The sequence below is a fragment of the Curcuma longa genome, chromosome 3, assembly GCF_044706935.1.
Source record: "Curcuma longa cultivar G26 ecotype Majalengka, Jawa Barat chromosome 3, ITB_CL_G26_1.1, whole genome shotgun sequence".
Taxonomy (NCBI): domain Eukaryota; kingdom Viridiplantae; phylum Streptophyta; class Magnoliopsida; order Zingiberales; family Zingiberaceae; genus Curcuma; species Curcuma longa.
In genome coordinates this window covers 7759503-7775780 of record NC_133863.1, presented here as the reverse complement: position 1 = coordinate 7775780, position 16278 = coordinate 7759503, and the positions used below count along the sequence as shown (strand labels likewise).

At 39.3% G+C, this 16278-nt stretch overlaps 3 protein-coding genes and 1 pseudogene across 5 annotated transcripts; all 4 read left to right on the top strand.

Annotated features, from left to right (window-relative positions):
• Positions 1-64: 64 nt before the first annotated feature.
• On the top strand, positions 65-2863 carry LOC141823162 (signal recognition particle subunit SRP54 2-like). Its single transcript, XM_074710420.1, has 2 exons — positions 65-301; positions 1948-2863. Exons 1-2 carry the CDS (start codon positions 71-73, stop codon positions 2110-2112), a joined length of 396 nt encoding a protein of 131 aa, XP_074566521.1. The 5' UTR covers positions 65-70; the 3' UTR covers positions 2113-2863.
• A 452-nt stretch (positions 2864-3315) lies between these two features.
• Positions 3316-4693, top strand: LOC141823161 (uncharacterized; annotated as a pseudogene).
• A 2832-nt stretch (positions 4694-7525) lies between these two features.
• Positions 7526-9386, top strand: LOC141823160 (auxin-responsive protein IAA16-like). Its single transcript, XM_074710419.1, has 5 exons — positions 7526-7848; positions 8014-8249; positions 8529-8676; positions 8780-8841; positions 9110-9386. Exons 1-5 carry the CDS (start codon positions 7622-7624, stop codon positions 9145-9147), a joined length of 711 nt encoding a protein of 236 aa, XP_074566520.1. The 5' UTR covers positions 7526-7621; the 3' UTR covers positions 9148-9386.
• A 260-nt stretch (positions 9387-9646) lies between these two features.
• LOC141825440 (ylmG homolog protein 1-2, chloroplastic-like) lies at positions 9647-16177 on the top strand. 3 transcript variants are annotated; one of them, XM_074712823.1, is made up of 4 exons: positions 13257-13564; positions 13661-13771; positions 14746-14814; positions 15813-16177. In XM_074712823.1, the coding sequence occupies exons 1-4, from the start codon at positions 13400-13402 to the stop codon at positions 15861-15863; spliced, it is 396 nt and encodes a 131-aa protein (XP_074568924.1). In that variant the 5' UTR covers positions 13257-13399; the 3' UTR covers positions 15864-16177. The 3 variants fall into 3 exon arrangements, 2 of the variants coding, with proteins under 2 accessions (XP_074568923.1, XP_074568924.1); XR_012601512.1 differs by lacking the exons at positions 13257-13564; positions 13661-13771 and adding an exon at positions 9647-10422 and having other exon boundaries at positions 15813-15869; XM_074712822.1 differs by lacking the exons at positions 13257-13564; positions 13661-13771; positions 14746-14814; positions 15813-16177 and adding exons at positions 9647-10422; positions 14124-14229.
• Positions 16178-16278: the final 101 nt, after the last annotated feature.

Below are 16278 nucleotides of genomic sequence, written 5' to 3'. Positions count from 1 at the left end.
CCGGAACCGGAACCGGAACCGGAACCCTAGTTCCGAGTATTGGAATCGGGCGGAGAAACTCGGAGCAAAGATGGTTCTCGCGCAGCTCGGCGGGAGCATCGCCCGCGCGTTGCAGCAGATGAGCAACGCGACGATCATCGACGAGAAGGTGCTCAGCGAGCGCCTCAATGAGATCTCGCGCGCGCTGCTGCAGTCCGACGTGCAGTTCAAGTTGGTCCGAGACATGCAGGCGAACATCAAGCGGATCGTCAACCTCGACGAGCTCGCCGCGGGGCACAACAAGCGTCGTATTATTCAACAGGTATTCCTTCTCGGGGGAAAAGCAGGTGCCTAAACATATATTTAGAATTAGGATTTGTGGGATTTTATCGTGAATGATTTATGCGTTCTAGTTTGAATTGATTTATTTACTATATTGCTTCTATGTTTCCTGGGTATGGACTCTTTTCGTGGCGTTTATGTTCGCCTCTGGGAGTAACGAGTATCTGCAAATAGAATAGTGATGGATGGGAAATACTCGGTTTTGTTCCACCATCTTGGTACAAGGTTTCATTTTTCGTTAGCAGTTGATCATTGAGAGGAACCGGGACTATATCTGAAACTTATTATATCTCTGTTTTATCGGTGCTAATATTCATAAGGGTTAATAATACCCTTCTATGTTTCCTGAGGGAAGTGTTTTTATTTTTATTTTTTTATTGCTGAAGTAGTGGTTTCCATGGAAGAAGACAAGCCCAGAGTCAATCTTTTGTAAACATGAAAGAGGTCGAAATTGCTTATGATTTTTCATTGCAAATCTTAGTAGGACAACGAATGATAACACTTTCTTTTCTTTGTTACTGTTTTTTTTTCAGTTTTTTTCAGTTTCCTTTTTTTGTGGTTTTGGTTTGGCATGGATATGACTGTATACTTTTTGCTTAAGAGGATTGAGAAATTTAAAATTTTAAAACACAAACACAAAGTTAGTTCTCCTGAAACAAAATTGTTCAGTCGGATTTGTAGGGTCAAAAACAAGGTTTAGAATCTTAAGTTATACTGAAGTTTTAGTTTTTGATCAGAACGATATTCTTTTGGTGTCATGTTGACATTCCAATGTATGATGTCAGAAGCAAATTAGATGTGGAAGGGTGAAGGAAATGAAGAAGAAAAGCAACGAAATACTAAATTTCGAGCAATGTTCCATTTAGAATAGTAACATTATTTTATATGGACATCAGCTTAAAAAAATATTATCATAATTCATCGTAACATGTGTTGAATCATGCCAAATGGTGTTGAGTGTTGACATTACACGATACTCATTGACATAGTGTCACATGAGACATTGCATATCTCGAGTAGTATTAAGGTTGTGGTAATTTATCAGAACAATATGTTTCAATCGTGATGCCCTACATGATATGAGTTTTCAAATGATGGATCAATACTCATTTATGAATAGATGAAAATAGAAATATTAGGAATACAATAAAAATGATTAGTTGAGATAAATTGGTTAAAAATATGTGCATCTTTGAATGCAATGAATAAATTCTTTAGATAAGTTGATCAATTAGATTTAGAAGGTATAAGGGACAGAGGTAGGCCCTACATTGATAGCTATGCCAATGCACATTTATGTGAATTATCGTAATTTGCTTTGCAATAAGTATCTGGTGTTTTCCATGACTCACCATGTAAAAGCATGTCTTTGCATGAAAAATGAGAAGGATTCTAAATGCACATTATTTAATTGCTCACTATTTTATCTTCCTTTTCCCCAAAATTTGTTTTTGTATACACTGTCTGAATATTGATTCTATCACTGCAGTCAATCTAAACAAATGATTTGGCATTGATTTGTTATTTTTTTTGCAGTGTGCCTTACACAGGTCTGTTGTTAGCTGATTCCGTTTTTTGAATCATTCTTCCAAGTCTAATTGCAAAAGTATTTTTTGTTGTTGTCAGGCTGTTTTCAATGAGCTATGCAAGATGTTGGATCCTGGAAAACCTTCTTTCACTCCCAAGAAGGGAAAGACTAGCATGGTAATGTTCGTTGGCCTCCAAGGTATAACAATAATTGGCACTTCAATTGACACCTGTATCATCATAATGGTCAGAGTTGCAGTATAAATTTATTTTGCTTTGGATGTTTTTCACAAATAACTGAGGTTTGTGCAGTTGCCAATTAATTTTCTTCGATGACTTAGATCAACAAAAAGACAAAAGAATGAGCCACAACAATTACAGAATATATGATATATCAAGAACAAGACATGCAACTAACAACAGTTTGTAGTTTAATATGAATATGCATTGGATTTCCAGTGTCTTTATGATTTATTGCTTCTTGCTCGAGTCTGTTTATTTTAACACCATGGCAATCATTGGTCATGGCTGCTACATTTTGTATGAAAATCAATGCATGAGGTTCACGTCACTATGTGATCTTAGTTATCCATTATTATCCCTATAGAAACATAGATTTTTTTTTCCTGGCTAGTGGACTATGGTTTCATTAGCCTTAAAGGAGCAATCCAAAAAATGAAAGCTAGGATTCTGCTGAGTGTATGATTTAACTTTCCTTTGAGGCTAAAAAAGTAGATTATGGGATTTTGTTGAATCCTTTTATGGGATTTTAGATTACCATTCAACCTCAAGACAAATGAGATTTTTTATGTTTAGCCCTGGAAGTACAATTTTCTTTTTCCTCCTTTTATAAGGCATCTTGTAACTGACATGCTATTTGTTTGTTCAGCTCTTCCAGTTTGAACAACTTATTTTATATGTAAACTTTAGCTCATCATCTCAGAGTTGTGAGTCCCATATTCCCAACTCTTTGTTACCAACATATGTATGAATCCAACATACATAACACTTTAGATTATCCAGAGCTTGATGAAGCAGATGGGATCGAAAGATATGGGTGGGTTAGGAGGAATGTTTGGACGAGGAGGAGACAAATAGAATTTTATGACAATGAATGCACAGGGTTTGTGGAGAATGAGATTATCTGATACAGGATGCTATCACCATCACCATACAGCAAAGGATGCATATATATAATGGGCCTTGTTGGGCTTCAATGTTGGGCCTTGTTGGAGACCCATTGCAGGGGTTGCTGGGCCCCACTACTAGCACGATGAGGCACATGAACTAACTATAGCATTAGTTTTTGTGTCCAACCCAAACCTTTGCCTTTAAACTTGATAGTTTGCTTCTTTCTTCTTTTCCTTTTCCTCACGTTGATTTGTCTTCTATAGATCTCGATCTTATTATTTACACCATGCACAATCTCCTCTTCTTCTTTATCTTTACCTTTCGCTTTCCCTTTAACCCCACCCTCTTCTGTTCTTGCTTTGTCCTCAAGCTTCTCGATGCCGATGCTCCGGCGATGCGCTCGCTACTATTAAAGACCGCCATGCGCACACTCTATGGTCCATCACTACTGACTTCATCGTTCGTCGTCGTCGGCATTCATCATGTTTCCTTGCAGCAGCGTCGTCGAGCTCCTCTGCCGCCTGATCAAGAGCTTGGACGCCGTCGCAGTGGTTGAGTCGCCGGAGGCCTCGTCGTCGGCGTTGCAGGCCAGGCTCAAGGAGATCAAGTGCCAACTGGAGCGCCTGCAGCTCAAACTCATCAAAGAGATGTACTGCAAGGAGGACAACGCCATGGAGCAGCTCCGCCACCTCGCCGGCTGCCTCGACGAGCTTGCAGCCGCCGCCGGCCAGGACAGCCAATGCGGCGGCTTTCCGACGCTCAAATCGCTCGAGAAAGTTGAAGCTGCCGTCTGCAAAGCGCTCAATGTGGTGGTCGACAGAGATCTGTATATGCTGGTAAATACATATCCTTAAAAGACGACTAAATTCTGATATTTGAGTTCAAATGCACATGTACACTATTCTTACTTGCAGTGCGGAAAGGAAACTGAAAGAAAGGAAGGACCATGGGGACCTCGTTTAGGGTTTGATTGGGACATTGGAGCCTTTCACAACATCAAGACCATCAACGTGAGCGCAGACGACCGCATCAACTCCATTCAGATAGAATACAATTTCAACTGTAGAAAATACAAGACGCCAAGAATCGGAGGCGAAGGCGGCACTCTCCATCAGGTTTGATATCTGATAATTAACAATGGATAATAAGATAAACACAGTATCATATATTTCACGTACGTACGTACCTTAATGCAGATTGAGCTCGGGGAAAAGGAGCACATCACGTCGATTCGAGGAACTTACGACACCATCAGTCTAACCAAACTGGAAATCGTGACGAATAAGAATTCCTATTCCTTTGGAAAAGGGTGTGGTGGATCTGTCTTCCCCCCTTGTCAACTCTCATGCGACTGCAAAGTTGTAGGGTTCTTTGGAAGGGCAGCGACTTATGTCAACGCCATTGGCGTCTACTTGGAAAAAACCCTCGACTCCCAACCCGACGACAACCCCAACAGGAGACCCTGTGCCTGTCTGTGTCAATCTGGGACGATGTCAATCTCCAACTCGCCTTGCCATGTTTGCTCTTGAGAAAGTCGTCTATAGCTACGTAGTAGTTGTTGCTTTTATTGAATGTCTTTTTCTTAAACAACAAAAATAATGTAACGTAATGTTTTATATATTGCATCTTGTCTGTGTAGAACTAGCTAGCTAGCAATCTTGCTCACTGTGACTGCAGCAACAACTGTTTATCTGACAAAGCTTTTGTCCCCGTACGCACTGTAGCTTCCTCAATCACTGCACTCTTCTCAGGAAACATTCAGTAAGGTGTTTCTGTGCCAATTATACATTTCTTGGAAAAGCTTGTGATTGATTAAGTTGTTGGAGATCATACAGAGTTTGATTGTCGGCCCTTCAATGCGACAACAAATGAAAATTATTTCAGCAATCAATGGATAGACAGGTCGCTTGTTGTTCTGGTCCACATGGTTTTGTCTTGCTTTTCACTTGCCTAGAACAATTTGACTGATCATGTCTTTAGGCTTTTACCATTCGACTTGGTTGGAGATATAGTACGTAGAGTCTTTGAAGCTTCCAAACCTATGCTTTTCTGCAGTCTGATTTAGTCACTAAATCTGACTTATGGCCATTGGAGTAGTGGTCCATTAATCAACAGTAGTGTAGCATATCTGGTGGACAAAATCCCAGATTTCCAGGTAGACAAGGTTTTTCTGATTATTATTATTATCTAATCATGATAGATAGATTACAGATCATAAAACATGCATGTATATCAAGATGTATCCATATCTGAGATTGTGGTCCTCTGTACATCGATCGAGCAAATTACGCCACACTCGCAACCACTTACAGCTCATCTGAAAGAGATGCATTTAAGTGGACAGGGACGGCCCTTCTGATCATGCACGGATATATCGAAGAGCTAGCTAGCCATATGCATGCACCATCGCACCTGCAGATCATTCAAGACTTGCCCGTCTGTCACATATCTCAGCCCATAATTAACAGCATGCATGCAGTTAAATGCATGCCTGCCTTGCTCATACGATCCTGTTCTGACTTCAATATCAGGACGCCGACGACGGGCCACACGAGTGGCACCGCCGAACACGCCAATCCTTGTAGCCATTAAGTTCAGATGGCTCTGCAGAAAGGGACAGAATGCTTGCTGCTCCGCTGGAGAAAGGGATCTATATAGAAATAAATATGCATGTATATCTAGCAAAAAACTTTATCTCTTTCGTCTCGTCTCCATGTATTATATCTCTGAAGTGAAGTAGCTAGTGATTAAGAAGCATGCAGTGAGATACATACATATCTCCATACACCTTTGATTGCCATGGTTACGTTGCTTCTCACGAGCTATTGTTTATAATTTCTGAAGATTGTGCATATTTGTATAGAACTATACCGGCATCAATATAATTGATACAATTCCTCTAGCTAGGTTAACAACTTTGAATGTCCAAAAGGAAATTAAGCAACGTGTAATCGTGGATTCCACAGGAACTCTTGAGCTAACTAGCGACTCTAGCTTGTAATTAACATCACATCGATACACAGGTGCCCTGTCCCCTCCTAGTTTGATTTCTGACAATTAATGCATGAAACAATTGCCTCTTTGTTTTGAGTAGAAGGGAAGCCACCATCAAGGGGCCAGCTTTTCTTTGCTGTCTTAAGCTCAAGTCTCTTGTAGGGATTTATCTGCAGCTGTTCCTATCCTAGCTCTCATAAGTTTTAATTACCTTCTTCTTCTTCTTCTTCTTCATATCTTTATTCTTGTGCTGTGAATAGAGTAACCTTAATTTTAGGTTCAATACCTACCTACCTAGTTCCATCCTAGGAGAGTGATTTAAAAACTGAAACTGAAAGAGCTTTCTTCCTCTCCAATTGCAAAGTAATTAAACACTACAGCTGGTATCTCTTTCTTGATGATTCAGTGGAGAAGGCAATTAATATCTGCAGGTTACTTACAGGCAGAGGGTAGAGATTGCTCCAACACATGCACTCAACCACTATCCCCATCCCTTCTCCTTCTTTCCCTTTAGGTTGCCAACCCAAACACAAGAAACCAATGCCCACTTCGATATGATCATGCTTTCATTACTGTAGATGGACCGTGACCTTGCATGCGACAAGCTGATACGTCTGCTTTATTATAATCTAGTTAATAATTACATAAAGCTGCCTAAACTCACTACTAAACCTCCCGAGTACGTAGCCATCTCGATCGATCGGATGAGAGTATATATGTTTGTCTCCAGTTGGATAAGCTCTGGCCTGGCTCATTAATGCACTGCGTAATCACATTTGGAATGAAGGAATAAACTTAAACACTACTGCAGTAAAAGCTTTATATAGATATATATCCACGATCGAAATCAGGCAATTATCTCGGCACCTTTCTGACAACTTTAATTTCTACAATAAAACCATGCATGTCTGAATCGAATGCATAAATATTATATTGATGCATTAGTATAACTATCCCATAAATTAAAGCATTTAAGTGAAACAATCTCAGCCATGAAAGTGAGAATCTAGCAACATGCATGGTTGTCTCGTCCTACATCTTCATACTTTTCTCAGAGAGAATCTATCAATTCTCGTTTAATTACCTCGATCGGTGACTAATCCCACTCACTAATTAATTTTTATTAGCAGTAGCCTTGTCCAAAACCAATGAACTCTATTACAGTCTAAATTATATATATATATATTATATATTTGTATTTATTTTACGTAGGCTGAAGTAGAAGTATCATGCACGGAGAGAATCAAATCGAGGCAAAAGCGCCGGGTTCGGTTTAATTAATTGGCCGTGGCCGGTTAATGAGAGACAGGGTTCACGTGGGTGAACCGCTCCCGGTCTCTCCAGGAATCCCCGCACATGGACCCGTCAACATGGCCGCTCGGCTTAATCTGAAAGTAGGTTCGAACCGGGTTCGTTTCGGGGAACCGGGATTAATTACGTGATGTGGACCGGCCAGCCCGTGCACACGTGTTGCGAGCAGGAGTGGCCCTGGCGGTGCGGCCCACGTATAAGTCTCCTCCTCCGTCTCCTTGATTGATAGCGAACCATACGCTCTCTTGTTTTCTTATACGAGCGGTAAAACCTTGAGGAAGGAGGAGAAGCAGAGACCGACCTACATTCTCGTCGATCGTCGGCGGACGGAGAAGTGATGGCGAGCGGGTTGCGGTTGGAGGAGACTGAGCTGCGTCTGGGACTGCCGGGTGGCGGCGCCGGAGAATTAGGGGAGGTGGCAGTGAGGAACTCTGGGAAGAGAGGCTTCCTGGAGACAATTGATCTGAAGCTGAAGCTTCAAACCCCTGTGGAGAGCAAGGAATTAGAGGCCACCGAGAAAGGAAACAAGGCCGCTGATCCTCATGAGAAGCCACCTGCTCCCAAGTACTTAAACGCCGCCTTTATTTCTCATGGAAGCTAATTACTTTGATGATCATATCAATCTTTGTCTTAAATTTGCACGAACTCATATCAGATCTATACTGGCTATTTTTTAAATTGATTACTTACTGTGTTCTACAAATATGAATGTAAAATAGTTGTCGACAGGGCACAGGTGGTGGGTTGGCCTCCAGTTCGATCATTCAGGAAGAACATTCTCAACGTGCAGCAGCAGACTGAAAGCAAGAACAAGGAAGAAGAAAGCGAGAAGGCCGCTGCTGCCTTTGTGAAGGTGAGCATGGACGGCGCTCCTTACCTTCGTAAGGTCGACCTCAAGACCTACAAGAGCTACCAGGACCTCTCCACGGCCTTGCAGAAGATGTTCTCCTCCTTCGCCACCTCCGGTAACTACTACTTCCTCTGTCTTTTTGACAGTACCGACCATGCAGCCACCACCCTACGTCCACACACACCTTCTTCTTTATAAGCCACTTGAACACACCATCTGCAGACAAATTAATTAGCTTTTGTTAGGAAGATAAGATTATTTTAGAATTCATCCACAGGGTTACAGCTCATTCTCTGTATCACTATATAGCTAGTTGTTTTCTTCTTTTTCATCAAGAAGAGATCATGAATTCCTTTTCTGTAAATTAGTAATTCATTATAGAAAGATATATCAGGAAATTATGGGTCTGAGCAAGGAGTAAGCGTGAGGGATTTCATGAACGGCGGCAAGGTGACGGCGCTGGTGATCAATGGATCCGAGTATGTGCCTACTTATGAAGACAAGGATGGCGACTGGATGCTCGTAGGGGACGTTCCTTGGGAGTAAGTCATACTTGATTATTGCCTCACTTTAATTTTTCTATATACCTGTAGTAAATTTAATACAATTGCATCCATTATGTAATCAAAATGATTAATCCTGCAGGATGTTTGTTGACTCCTGCAAACGCTTGAGGGTAATGAAGGGATCAGAGGTCGTCGGACTTGGTAAGTTCATATTAATTTTTACGTTGTAAGAATGAATATAAAGCTAGCTACCTAGCTAAAGAACTGTCTTCTTTATTATGGAATCATATTTAAGATCACTGATAAAGCTTCATGATGTATATATAGTTATTTAATTCAATACTTCAGTACTACTGATCATCCTTTTAAACATATTTGTATAATCTATAGTACTCCTAGGTCATTAGGTTTTATCAAACAAATTAATCAAACTTAATCTTCTTTTCCTTCTTCTTCTTCCTAATTACAGCGCCGAGGGCAATGGAGAAACGCAAGAACAGAGGCTGAAGAGTGATGGGTCATCGACGATTAACCATCACATAATTAAGCTTCTGGATTAAATTAAGTGTATTGGCTGTGCATTTGTAGTGTGCTCTTCCTTATATGTTTAATATATCTTATGTTTGGTTGTATAATTCTTGATATATATATATATATATATATATATATTCTGTCTTTTTTGTGTATGGACAGTAAACAGTGTTGATCATCTCAAACATTGCTCGATGCCTGTGTTGTGTTATTTATGGGTTCAATTTGTCTACACTTGTTCTATTTATTTATTATTTTTTTTAAAAATTTTACTATTTCTAATCAAATTTTAATTCAGGGTACGTGATTGAAGATTATGTGACTCGGCAAACTCGGACCGAGTCAGGTTGGGAGAAGTTGGGCCGGCCCATCAGATTTCATCGGCTTTGTAGAATAGATCTGGCCGTCCATTTTTTATGTGAATAAAATCTTACCCGTCCTTTCTCGATTACGGCACTGGTTTGCGGTCCTTCATTAGTCGATCACCTTCGCTTCTCGATCCATCGCGACGCTTCCTCGACGATGGCCGCCGTGTTCTCCGCCGCCGCCGCCGTCACCGCTCCAGGGAGCCCTAGGGCTCGCCTCTTCCTCCTCCAAAAGCACTCCCCATCTCCTTCCTTCCCTGTCCGCTCTCCGGCCGCCGGATCCCTCCGCCTCGGCCTCTCATCTCTGCGCCGACCACCGGGCTCTCTCCGCCCGCGCGCAGCGATTTCCCCGCCGCCTCCCTGTTCTCTTGTCTTCGAATCCACCAGGACTCTCGCCTCCCTCTTCGCCTTCGCCGTTTCCGTTTCCAAGGGTTTCCTCTCCTTCTTTCATCGCGTAGCAGCGCGTGCCTCCGCCGCTAGTCCAGAGGAGATAGATCAGCTTCGCTTCCTCCAGGGGAATCTCACCTGGGCTGTGGGCCCCCTTTTCTTCGCCGCTCGCCGGGTGGCCCGGCCATCGGGCTACCTCAACACCCCGCTCACGGTTGTGGCAGCAGGGATGGCGAAGTGGCTTGATATCTACAGCGGTGTGTTGATGGTTAGGGTTCTACTGAGTTGGTTCCCCAACATTCCCTGGGACCGACAGCCCCTCTCGGCAATTAGGGATCTCTGCGATCCTTATCTCAATCTCTTCAGGAACATCATCCCTCCAGTTTTTGATACCCTCGATGTCAGCCCCCTTCTGGCTTTTGCTGTCTTGGGAACTCTTGGATCGATACTCAACAGCAGCCGAATGATGAAGTATTGAATATTTGGGAGAGAAGAAAAAGTGCGTATATTTATCTTTCAACTTACAATTTTCTTTAGATGTTCAATTTTACATGTCAAAATGTTGCATTTCTTCACATAAACAATGATATTGCAAGTTTAGTCATGTCATTCCTAATATGATTCTATTCGAAAATGCTGTTTCATATTAGTCTGTTATTGTTTAATTTTCGGGGTTTAATTTTCATTCCATGCTTGTTGATATATGTTCATCTGTGAATGTTTGGTTGTTGATACCTCTTTCCATTGGGATTTTACTTGTCAAGTGATGTGATTTTTAGGGAGAATACAAAAACCTCACCAAAGTAATGTATTTCTCAAGAATCTCATGTTTAAAATGGAATTATTTGTAATAAATGTCACACCTAATTAATTGTTCATGAGTGGTTGTCTATTGTTCAATGAGATAACGGTACCAAATTATCATGGAGCTAAGTATTTAGCTATTGAATGGGCCATCATCATCTTAACTGTATTTTCCCTATGTCATTATAATCCCTAGTTGTTGTTCATGAGTTGATGTTTATTGTTCGATGAGATCACGGTACCAAATATCATGGAACTAAGTATTTAGCAATTGAATGGGCCATCATCATCTTAACTGCATTTTCTCCTAATCTGATTAAATTTTGTTACCTATGAATAAAAGGGTTTTGTGAACTTTTATCAAATAAAAATTACAATCCTATCAAACACCAAAATCAGAATTTAAAATATTAATATTTGTACATTAGACTAATCTTAACTTTTTAGCAATAATATTATAGAAATATTGATAATGTTTCTGGGAATACCATTCTTAGAATATGAATACCAAACCAACCTACTCTTGCATAGGAAGAATATTAGAGATAGACATTAGTTCTCTCCAAGGAGGTGACTCAACCCTAGGTTAACTTGTTACATAATTGCTCTAGTTTATAGCCACTACTACATGATCTCTATGATTATTAACATGATGTAATGGTGTTAAAAAAAAAAAACATAGAAAATAATAATCTTGTTTTGCTTGTAGAAGAAAGAAACAGTGGTTGGACTAAAACTTTATTTCTCCCGAAACTAACAAATCCTATGCTTGCAAAAATTAAATGGAAAGAAGGGATTAGTGATAAATGCCATATTTTAATACTCATTGAACATAAGAGTGACAAAATATAAATGCAAATTCTGAGGACGTCACATATAGTAATATGGGGTTTGTTATCCATCTTCGTGTCGTTAATCCTTAATCTTATGCTAGCCATCTAGCAATTTAAGTTATTTACTTTTTCACTGTAACACATCCAAACAAGTGAGCATCTTATTTCTTCTCTTTCTTCTTATCCTTTCTTCTTTTGTTCTTTTATCTCCCTTCTTTTTATTTCTCTCTATTTTTGTAAATCGAAGATATGACTGGATCTTTCATTAGCTCTCTATTGACCTCTAGTTGATGATTGAATTTTCGCTATGGTCGTATTTTAAATAAGCTTTCCATATCTTCCAATTATCTTGGTTGATGATTGAATTTGATAAGATGCAAAACTACAACAACGATAACAATCCATATCTCACAATTATCTCGGTTTGGCTACGTATTTTAAATAATGGAATTGCTTTGTTTTGACATCAGAACCTTGATGGAATTTAGAATTTTATTGGTCATATTTATCATCAAGATGATCATTTATTATGAACTGAGAAACCGAGTAATATCTGCACTGGCCGCAAGGTACATGAGATCCCTCTGAAATCTGGCTTGGTTCCTACATAGGAAAGAAAAAAGGATACTCCCATTTTGTTTTATGCATGCTATCTGCTTCCATGTACAAAGCAATCTAGCAACATCATGTGTATATTTTTCTGTCGTAAGATTTTTTTTTTTGTCTTCTTCTACATTTAACACAAGATTTTACAATAAACCTTCCGACATGTTAAATTTCACAATGATCTCATCGATCTTTTGTTTATGAAAAACTGGACTTACTCGGTGCTTCCCCAGCATTTTGGTTGTCTAAAATAGCTAGAAACAACTGTTTATTCTCATCCAAATACTGCTGTATTAAAAGGCAAATACAAAACAACACATTAAATAAGATCAAATATTGAGAAAGATACTACTTCACTCTTCTTGTCTCAGTGTTCAGCTCCTCGGACGACAAAATTAACTACAGGAACATATAATTATAGGTGAACCACCCATCTCTTGCAAACTACCAACTATTATTCATCCACAGATAAGGCAATATCCGTGGGCCGCTGCATGTCCTGTCATAATCATAATCATCTTCTTCTTCTTCTGCAGCACGATTGCCAGTGAGTCTATCTGGTGTACGAAAATTTTATCAATGTAAGATTTCAAAGAAGGATATATTATGCACAGTTTTCTTGTTCTATAAGAAGTTATTTTTGAAATTTGAACTCATGCAAAAAAAAGATCCGCCACCTTAGCGGCTCATACGGTGATAACTTTATCATTAAATCAAACTCTTCTATTTGCTTTAAGTCATATTTGATGTCAAATAATGGGTAACCAACTCACCTATGTTATTTTGAATGGAATAAATATGATAACTTTATCATTACATCAAACTCTCCTATTCATTTAAGTCATATTTGATGTCAAATAATGGGTATCTCTTTTTTTTTTGAATGGAACAAATATTAAAGTTTGTTTTGTTGCAAAAGTGTGTTATAATGAAATATAAAGGAGTAGATAGGAAGAAAAGAATATAATTTTGCATTTAATAAAATTTGGGTGGCCATTTTGAAATTTGCGCAAATGTGATAAAATATTTCTTACTTGGTCGAAAAAGGATTGTGATCTTGTCTTGTGGCTGCTTCAAAGGGCAGCATATTCCTCAACGACCTCCTCTCCCTCCCTCCCTCCCTTTCCTTCTAATCCTCTCCTACCACATCTCCTCTTTCATAATCCACCTCTCCTCCTCCTCCTCCTCCACCACCACCTTCCTCATCTCCTCGTCACTCCGGCCTCGCCGCTCATGGCGTCCGTCACCGCCGTCGCCACCAAGAAGACGCTGCTCGCCGAGGACGTTCCCTGGAGGGCCTCCCCCACCGGAAGGAAGCCCATCCCTAAAATCCACCTCAATCCCGTCCTCCGCGTCCAACCCAACTCCAATTCTAACTACGCCCTCGCCGTCATGAAGGTACTCCTCGCCGCCCGCGGTCTTGCCCTAATTGGTTTGCTTTCCCCCCTGTTTCTTTCCTCTCTTCAGCTCCTTAAAGTTGCTCCTTTTATGTAGCATCCGGATCCCATAGGCAGCGGGTTCGCCACGGAGGCCAGGCTGGAAGCTGCGGGGCCGGACTGCATCGTCCCGGGGCTTGCTACCCCGGTGAAATTGCTTGGATTGAAGGTTTTGCTTAGTTGATCTTGTTTCTTTTTGTTGTTTCATGTGGATAAGGCTTACTGAATCGTTCATGATGCACGAGCAAGTGGAAGAGTTCGCTCTTACTTGTTTCGTACTAACTGATATATTCACTGTTGAATTAAGTTGAATTTCTTTCTCTACAATTTTTAAATTCGTCACTTGTGAAAGTTGTGTTCTTTGCCTTGTTTAACTTGTCAATACTACACGTATGCTTTTTATATATAGTTCATAAAGAAAAAACTTAGTTTTTAACGAAGCTATGACTTCAATCTTGTAACTAGGATGATTTTTATAAGTCTTCAGTGATTTTATTCATTGATAATTCCATCGACTGCAGGTTTTCTAATTAAAAGAAGAAGAAAAACTGGAAGTGCTACTCTTAGTTTTGAATCAGTTTTAGATGTTTTCTGATGTTTCTTTGTCCAGGATCATGGTCGTTTTTCTATTGTAGTCATTTGTGATACATAAGTAAGCCATCTATCAAGACTATTGATAGAAAATCTAAGAATATTTGTTTTCTGAAGAGCTTTGTGGAGATTCCAAGCTTAGCTTCATCAACATGGAGAATAGCCTTTTCCTTCTGTCTAGTACATCTTTGGAATTCATTCAAGCAACATCATTATCACAATTCTTATGTCGAGGGATAAGTAACTTGACCATATTCCTCGATACTTTGACTTTTTTCCTTCCAGTAGCTATACTATATTCATACTAGGTAAATTCTAGATTAGTATATCTTGCAATGGTTTCAGTCTCTTCTGATGATTCCTTTTATTTTGATTCATACAATGTCAGGGTTGTAAAGTCATTCACAATGAAAGCTGAAATATGGAGCTATTTGATGTTTTGAATGTTTAAGTTGATTGATTGAACAATCCTCGATTAGTGATTTAAACTTTTCAAGATTGTAGCTTAAACATTTTCTTGCAGTTTTTAATATTGACTTTCACTGTATGCAGGTCTGGCCTATAGATATTGACTTTAAATTTGTGGAACCTGTTGGAAGGGAACTTCAAGCACTTGGAAAGGTGAACAAATTGGGCATCCTTTTCTTTATGCTGATTTAAGATGCTTTAGTTATCTTGCAAATGCAAGTGACACTGGTTGTACATTACTCTTGATGCACTATTTTTGTGGATCAACGATACTACTCAAAATAAGATTCACAAGGCAAAATGAAATGTGAATTATAGAGAATAGAAGACCAAAAAAAAGAACCAGAATATGAATATGATGGCCTCTATTGGCCAATGTCGAATAAACTATTTTGCTTTAAATAAAGACTGTGTTTTTAGGAAGTTTAACCGATTCTACCATCAATACGCTAAGGGGTTACATCATATGATATTCATACAAATTGGGACTACAAGATTGTGAAACAATAACACAAGTTTTTTGCCTCACATTTTACAGTGAGAAACAGTTAAAATATACTTGCAAAGTCCTATACTGAATTGTTGGGCAAGCTATTTTTCTTTATGAGATTTCCCATATGATCCAGTGAGTTACAATCTTACAATATTTTCATATCAATATGATCCTTTTCCTTTTGGCTCGGAAAATTGGAAAAATGTGCTGTGCTATTTACAGCTCTTTGTGTCATACATTTTTGTGCTTATAGGATTTAAGAAACTATTATTAGATGGCTAGAACCGGCACTTCAGACTATCATGTTGGGATTAAAATATTAGACTCTGGCACCTCTTTGAAATCCACGCAACTGTTGACTTCAACCTGGAAATCTTCAGTCAAGGAAAAGAAGTTGACTCCAATGAATCATTTAGTCCGTTAGTAATAGACATAATGCTCGAAAAACCATTTACATAAAAAAATATCAGGCAAAGTAAAAAAAGGCTAACCTATTGTCTTGCTCTTCACTGGCCAATTCTTGCTCCAGACATCAAAATTTAAAACTGTATTATCCAGCGTATCATCATACATCATTGCAAGTCCATATTATGTTTATTCGAGAATTAGTTTGGTTGTTTGAATGTCCTGATTACTTGCTTTCACTTGCCTTCTCCAGTTTATGGATTCAGCACTTAACCTCATGAATGCATCATTCCAAGATCGCTAGCTGCAGGTGCCATGGTGACTCATTGGATCAAATCTTTTGTGATCTACGATGACATCTCTTTTGTGATCTGTCAGCTTGTCACGGGATGTAAGAGCTTCAAAAGTTCAAGAGATACGTAATGCTTGTGGTTATTTGTATAATGCTGCGAGAACATTCAAGTACTCGTTTCTTCAATAAAACTCACATAGTTGTCATGATTTGCGGTTTCACCTGTTTGCTGTGAAGCACTTGCAATTATCAAGTTTTGAAGTGTTCTAAATTTCACCTGTTTTCTTCTACTGAAAACATTAATGAAATATCTCGAGGTTTTGTCATTTTTTTGTTTGTTCTGTATCGTCTATTGTTATGTTAACTGACCTAATATTTGTATTAGCACTGATATGATCTTGCATAAAGCTTTATGGAGAGATAATAT

Coding starts and splice junctions, on each gene's coding strand:
- LOC141823162 (XM_074710420.1), top strand. CDS start 71: ATGGTTCTCGCGCAGCTCGGCGGGAGCATCGCCCGCGCGTTGCAGCAG. Junction 302..1,947: donor AGCGTCGTATTATTCAACAG/GTATTCCTTCTC, acceptor TGTTGTTGTCAG/GCTGTTTTCAATGAGCTATG.
- LOC141823160 (XM_074710419.1), top strand. CDS start 7,622: ATGGCGAGCGGGTTGCGGTTGGAGGAGACTGAGCTGCGTCTGGGACTG. Junction 8,677..8,779: donor GTAGGGGACGTTCCTTGGGA/GTAAGTCATACT, acceptor TTAATCCTGCAG/GATGTTTGTTGACTCCTGCA. Junction 8,842..9,109: donor ATCAGAGGTCGTCGGACTTG/GTAAGTTCATAT, acceptor TCCTAATTACAG/CGCCGAGGGCAATGGAGAAA.
- LOC141825440 (XM_074712822.1), top strand. CDS start 9,694: ATGGCCGCCGTGTTCTCCGCCGCCGCCGCCGTCACCGCTCCAGGGAGC.